Source organism: Helianthus annuus, unplaced genomic scaffold, assembly GCF_002127325.2.
Source record: "Helianthus annuus cultivar XRQ/B unplaced genomic scaffold, HanXRQr2.0-SUNRISE HanXRQChr00c151, whole genome shotgun sequence".
NCBI classification, from domain to species: Eukaryota; Viridiplantae; Streptophyta; class Magnoliopsida; order Asterales; family Asteraceae; genus Helianthus; species Helianthus annuus.
This window is the reverse complement of record NW_023395667.1, coordinates 7,583-14,764: the sequence shown is the minus strand read 5'-3', so window position 1 is coordinate 14,764 and position 7,182 is coordinate 7,583. Positions and strand designations below refer to the sequence as shown.

Genomic DNA, 7,182 nt, shown 5'->3' with positions numbered 1-7,182 from the left:
TGAGTCGGTCGTTTAATATGGGAAAATTACTAAACTAACCATTAACCAAATTCTTTTTTAAAACAACCATCTTACGCGTCTTTCTAGCGACCTTTCAAGCATGAGATGCGCTTTAAAGCAGTGGTGAAGTTTGAGATTTCGAACCGGGGGGTCGAAAACGTATATACCAAAAATTTCTATAAAACGGGGGTCGAAAACGTAGATACCCAAAAATTTATATACGAAAGCTACATACTCTCCACTACTAAGCGAAAAGTTCGGAGGGCCCCACTATGTTGCGCCAATGCTTTGAAGCGAAGTCACTAAACCCAATAAAAAAAATGAACATGTGGCATGAGAGACGCATGGGAAAGAGAGTTTTTGGCAGAAATAGGTGGGTTGAGATCATATAGAGTGGTATTAGGTGTATTTCAAAATTATGATTGAAAGTAGGTACTATGCTCATCAAATCAGCGAAGTTCATATGAAATTCTGCAAAAAGGCTGCAACATATGACAAATAGCAGACAAGCAACATAAGTTCGCTGATTTGATTCAACATCTTTTAAACCTCGCTGATTTCATGAACAAACTACTCAAAGATCGCTGATTTCATGTACAAAGTTCAAAAAGTTCGCTGATTTCATGAACAAACTTCAAAAAGCTCGCTGATTTCATGTACAAACTTCAAAAAGTTTGCTGATTTCATGAACAAACTTCAAAAAGCTCGCTGATTTCATGAACAAAGTTGGAGAAGCTTGCTGATTTCATGAACAAAGTTGGAGAAGCTCGCTGATTTCCTACACAACCTTCAGAATCTTCGCTGATTTGATGAGCATACTTATAAAAGCTTTGCTGAATTTTGTTTGAAGGTGTAGCAGGTTCACATGGGATGCTTTTCAGAGTTTTGTTTTCTTCCATCACTCACATGACATTGGTAACTTAAATTAAATGACAAAGTGTAGCAGGTTCACAATGCTTTTCTGAAATTTTGAAGGTGTAGCAGGAGGTTCACATTGAATGACAAAGTTTGAAATAGTGAAAATGTATTTTATCATAGAGTAATCTCTTCAACCATACCTTCTGATATGCAAAGGGAAATAGTAGCTTAAACAGATCCATCTAATCACCCCTAAAATTCAGAATAGTAGGTTTCAGATCATCAATGGAATCAAGATTCCTTTGTTGCTACATATACGTACATACAATGGGGTTTATTAATACAAACTTAAAAAACGTAGCTAAGAAAGTTTCACACAAACCATCAAGAAGAAAACCTCACCTTAGTTTAAGCACGCACAAGAAGATCTCAAAGTTAAAAATGAGTTATCAGTTGAATCCTGGTCCTCTCAATAACGAGGTTTTGTTTTTACACAAGAAACACCGTGCGTTAGAGGTTTATAATAACCCCGAAAAATTCCGATCATCCATAAACATCAAGCGTTCTGATCGTTCGTTTTGGAAGTTGGTGAGGCAAAAGCCTATAGGACCACGTGTGGAAGGTTATATACGTGAAGCAGGGTTTGGTGGGTTGCTTGATAGTGGGTACCGTTATATAGACCAGGCTTTAATAACGGCGTTGGTTGAGCGGTGGAGGCCTGAAACCCACACGTTTCATCTTCCAGTGGGGGAAACAACTGTCACATTACAGGACGTTAACGTCTTGTGGGGCCTGCCAATTGAGGGGGTGCCGGTATGTGGGGCGGATAACGCCCTAAAATTTTCTGAGGCTGTGGAGAAGTGTGAACGCCTGCTTGGGTTCACTCCAACGAATAATCAACTCAGCGGTAAACGAATTAGTTTTGTCCGTATTATCGCTGAGTTAGATTCTACTTTTTCTGAAGTTGAGGCTACGGATGATCAGTGCATTATACGTGCACGTTTAATAATATTTTATCTAACAGGTTGTACAGTTTTTCCAGATAATTCGAACAACTGGATTAATCTTCATTTTTCACAATACTTAGAGGATTTAAGTTCGTGTGCTAATATTAGCTGGGGCAGTGCTGTTTTAAGCTGTCTCTACAGAAACCTGTGTAACGCTACAGCACCCGATGCCGTAAACGTTAGCGGACCAATGTCAATTCTGCAAGTCTGGGCCTGGGAGAGGATCCGTTGTGTTGCACCGGAGCCCTACCACCGGTTTAATTACGACGCGCCTTTAGCTGCTCGGTATGTTGTAAGCTGATTAAGTAAATTATAGAAACTTAAATATATAATATTAATTATTTGCACTTATTATTTTTTGTAGCTGGAAGGGAAACCTTAATCATGTTGACGCCCCCACACACTGTCTTAAATCTTATCGATCTCAACTTCAGTCGGTTCGCGAGGAGATGGTACGATAGTTATAGGAAAATACACATAATTTTATGTAGTTGTTTCTAAACTATTCGAATTTTTAATGCAGTTTAATTGGACACCGTACGATGATGTTATCGGTAGACTCCCGGAAATTTGCACTAGTGGGAGTTCTAGTTGGAGGAGCACATGCCCGCTGATTTACTGGGAAATTGTCGAGCATCATTACCCGCAACGGGTTATGCGGCAGTTTGGCATGGTTCAACATATACCTCCCAATATACCATTAACCGTTGAAGAGCTTGCCAGACTGCATAAAACGACCCGGATTGGGAAAACTGGTTGGGACTGGACCATACGACACGATGTTTATCTTTATGCTTGGTACCATCGTCATGACTCGGTTGTCGAGGGAGAAACAATCACCTCTTATCCGGTAGCAGACGATTATATGTCTTGGTTCATGAACCATACAGTGCTCTATTTGACAAATCCAAGGTCTTCGGCAGTTCCAATGCGTGGTTTCCAAGATGATGGGGCTCGTGCCCAAATGCTGGTATATATATATATATATATATATATATATATATATATATATATATATATTAGTTTAGATTTATTCATGTTAGAAAGTCTAAATTAATACGTTGTGAACTAACTCTTTTTTTTATTTATTTAGACGGATGCAATGGGGGTAATACAACGGTGTGATGATCTAGAGTTGGCCCAAGCTGCCGCTTATCGAGCTACGGAAATGTCACGGCAAGAAGGATACTCACAATATCCGAGTCACTTGACAACAGACCCTGTTGACCTAACGCCTATTCCTCGTCCGCAGAGGTTACGCAGGCGACGGCAACGTCAACAAGGAGGTTCACATGTTGACGGGGGTGGAGGTTCCAATTGGTGCATGAATATGGAACAAGGGGGGCCGTCATGTTTTAACGAAACTCAAAATGATGATCAATGGGGTATCCTCGGCAACAAGGGGGCTTCATTTGTGAACGAAAGTGGTAATTTGGGTGTGAATCAAACTTATAATGATGTTGACCACCCAGATTTTTGGGCTGCTAATAGAATATCCGACCTTATCGGTGGGGACGTTAATACTGTGGTTACTGACAACCAAATATATACGTCGAATGTCCAAAATAATCCCCCGATGTATACAACCCCCGCATCACAAATGTTGACGTTTTTTCCGGATACGCAGGGTGACTTCAATTATTTTCCACCACATCAAAGTTCGGAAGATCCTCATGCAAATTACTCAAATGTAGAACCCACTCCCTTGGAATGGGGACTTGATTTAGATTTGAACCTATTTAATCATCCACCCCCACCCAACTAAGTTTGTTGTACCTTCCCTTTATTTTGTCAGTATTATGTTTTAATATTATGTTGGTACTTTCCTTTATTTTGTAAGTATTTGAAATATTAAGTTGTTGAAATTTTCTTGTATTTCATACCACTATAAATACACCCCCACTTTCCCATCTCATAACCACACAAAACTTGACTCATATTACTCAACCATGGCACAACGTCGTGACAAGCAAGTTTCCGAAGAACAACATAATCCGCTTCCCGTCCCGAAAATGTCAAGTATGATACTAAATAAGTTAAGGCGTCAAACCAGCCGGTCCAACACCTCGTCTTCTGATTCTCTTACCCGAAACGTTATCCAACATAACCCCGGGTCGTCCTCGCATAAGTCGCTGGCAAAACCGGTCGAAAATCATGTAGAAGGTACTTTTTTTGGTGTTCCAACAGATGAGTCCGGGAAATGGTCAACTGATGTTGAAGAGTTTTACCGCAACGGGGATTCTCCATTTTGCTATTCTCGCTTCTTAGGTGAAAAACCGCTACATAGAAACTTCTGGGGTAGCCTTTTAGGCTACGAGTCTAACGGTTGCCTAAATGACCTTGTAAGCTTACAAAGATATATTTGTTATTATATTAATCCCATACCAAGCACTGACTATATTTATTTGTATCATTCTGCAGCATGTTGAAGCGTGGACCTTAAGGCTAATGCATCTTAGACAGTCCAAAATTTTAAAAAACCCGTCTAAGAAATTGCCTTGGACGGTGTTACCCCCGCAATTTTATGAAGATGTGTGTTACACGAAGGACTGTTTAAGGGCGTTAGACATGGTTGGAAGGAAGGAACCATATCCTCCATTTTGGGATGTTGATTATTTGTGTCACACCCCAACCGATGGCGGAATCATCGGGGCGCGGCACTGAGCGAAACAGATTGTTCAGAAGTTTCCACAACAACTATCATACAATTCAGTTATATAACACGTCCCATACCGTGTCCCAAATAATAACAAGTTATCATAGAAATCAACCAAACAATATGGGAACTGTTCCGACAACTCATGTTCTTAATTATTACAGACCGAAAGTAAATATTGTCTTAAGACTTCTAGACGACTAACTGTAAATCTTACTGACTACAGGTGCCAGTACAAGATCTACAGATAATTATGGCCCTGGAACAGGTACGTGGACACTGTCCTAAGGTCACAGGCTCCTAGAAGCTTATTATTGCCTCGCTTCCCTAGCACGCTAGTAGCTTAAACGCCTGTCACATACGTTAAAATAAAGTCAATACATATAATGTAAAGGTGAGTACACAAGTTTGATATAGCATATAGAGTTCGAATAGTTTACGCATAACCAAGCACGTACACAAGGGCAAACGATGCATGTAAATTATCGACATGGGACCATCGATACCAATGACTTCAAGTTGACTGTCCGAGACAGTTCGCAATACATGATTACCACCGTAATCCATGCAAGTAATTGTCCTTAGCAACCCCCGTGTGAACGGGTGCTGAGTCCAAACTATAGTACTACGTTGCTAAAGCAGGCAGATAGCACTCCACGTGTAAACATAATAAACAGCAATCATTTAGACAAGTAATACATGCGAGTAGGTTAGCGTTCAAATAGTTTGTGTTGTTTGTGAATTCGATAGATTACGTATGTAACACCCAAAAGTGCTGAAAGCAAAAAGGGATCGAGTATACTCACAGTGGTTGGTTGTGGATTGAAGGGAGCACTGAGAATAGGTTAGCCTGCATAGTTTGATAACACAACGATGAGTAACGCGGAAAAAGTAAACAATGTACTTGGATCGAGTAGGCCATTCGATCGGACAGCAGTTCGATCGAGTGGGCTGTTCGATTGGTTTGAAAGTCCGTTCGAACATCCATTCGATCGGCTGGCTGGCTCGATCGGCTGGTTCCTTCAAGTGGATTGTTTCTTCCTTTGATGTGAAGGATGTGGTTGTGTATGATGGTTTGTACTACCTTTCAAGTTGGTCGATCGAACAGCTGTTCGATCGGTTAGCCCAACCGATCGGTTAGCATTGCATTGTTTTCAAATATGTCATTCGATCGGCTGGTATGCTCGATCGGGTGACATTCCAAGGTTTCGAAAAGTCTAAGTGTTTTGAAGTATAGTATCTCATGATTCGAGCAGTAATGATCACAATCGAGTGGCTCGATCGATCGAACAGTACCTCGTCAATACTACACTTTGTGAGTTTGGTGGGTCTAAGTGCTAGTCGATCGGTTAGCCTAGCCGATCGGCTGGCATAGTCGTTCGGTTGGGCTGTTCGATCGAACAGCCTAGCCGTTCGGCCAGCTTCTGACATGGTTAGCCGTTCACCTAACACTTGGTTATTCCCGTTAGTTGTTGATGTTTTAGAGATGTTTTGACTACGAGTTGAACCACAAAACTGAAGTCCCTACTTAGTCTACCGACTCGAGCAGGAATCACCCAAGCTCGGCCAGAGACGGTTTGGAACTTAAGTTTAACGTTTAACCCGAAATCGGTATATCTCTCGGTAGAACCCGAATCTTGAACCATGTGTTTGTTTAGAATGGTTTGTAAATCGGTTCAAGTCTCGTTTTCACCTTTTTGAGTGTAAAAGAGTTGAAAGATAGATGAAAACCCATCTTCCAATCCTTTTCCACCGTGAAATGTTAAGATCTTTGGAAGATTTTAAGTTATTGATGTGGAAATCGGTTAGATCTAGCTTATTCATGGTTGAATGAAGTCAAGAACATGAAGTTCTTGATGAACACCAAGAACACCATGATGACATCACTCAAGAACACCTAGATCTTGGTGATTTCATGGTTGAAATTCAGATTTTGAAAGATAGAAAGATGGAGAATCGATTAATGAGCAAAAACGTACAAGGATTAGAGCGAAATACTTACCGGTTTGAGAGAAATCTGAGATTTAGTGAGAAGAAGAGGCTGGTCGGTCAGAGCTTTTCCAAAAGTGGAAAGGTTGACAAAGACAGCCCTATTTATAGGCTTCCAAAAGAGGAAAGGGTCAGCTGATCGAACAGCATCCCTGATCGAGCAGCTGTCCGATCGAACAGTCTGTTCGATCGGCTAGCCTGTTCGATCAGGTTGCCCTGTTCGATTGGCTAGCCTGTTCGATCAGGTTGCCCTGTTCGATCGGCTAGCCTGTTCGATCAGGTTGCCCTGTTCGATCGGCTTGCCTGGTTTTGAGTGTTTCGCGACGATTTTTGATATTTCGACTTCGATGAACGATGATTTGAGAATGATAGAATTCCTAATCAAATTACTTTTAGTTCCAACTACTATATCTAACATACAAGCATCCTTACAACCGTTTCGGGTTCGATTTCCATTGAGTTTGATTCACCTTTGATTCTGGATTGATTTGATTGATTCACCACACACTTTAACATAAAAGTAAACATGCACAAGTAACACATAAGGCACACACACACGTATAAAAGCATTAAAATTATCCACACTTGAGTTCAATGATTGATTCGATTAGCTTGATTATTGATTGACTAGCTTTATTGCGTTGTTACTTCCTATCATTCACAGTCGGTCGT

At 40.8% G+C, this 7,182-nt stretch overlaps 1 protein-coding gene across 1 annotated transcript; it reads left to right on the top strand.

The window, feature by feature from the left end:
- The first annotated feature begins 1,299 nt into the window (after window positions 1–1,299).
- Window positions 1,300–3,630, top strand: LOC110943744 (serine/threonine-protein phosphatase 7 long form homolog). Its single transcript, XM_022185479.2, has 4 exons — window positions 1,300–2,150; window positions 2,230–2,317; window positions 2,389–2,835; window positions 2,959–3,630. The coding sequence occupies exons 1-4, from the start codon at window positions 1,300–1,302 to the stop codon at window positions 3,628–3,630; spliced, it is 2,058 nt and encodes a 685-aa protein (XP_022041171.1).
- The last annotated feature ends 3,552 nt before the right edge of the window (window positions 3,631–7,182 follow it).

Bases quoted from the DNA above. Each gene is read 5' to 3' on its own strand.
- LOC110943744 (XM_022185479.2), top strand. From the start codon at position 1,300: ATGAGTTATCAGTTGAATCCTGGTCCTCTCAATAACGAGGTTTTGTTT. The intron at 2,151-2,229 runs GTATGTTGTAAG...TATTTTTTGTAG, and splicing joins GACGCGCCTTTAGCTGCTCG to CTGGAAGGGAAACCTTAATC. The intron at 2,836-2,958 runs GTATATATATAT...TTATTTATTTAG, and splicing joins GGGCTCGTGCCCAAATGCTG to ACGGATGCAATGGGGGTAAT.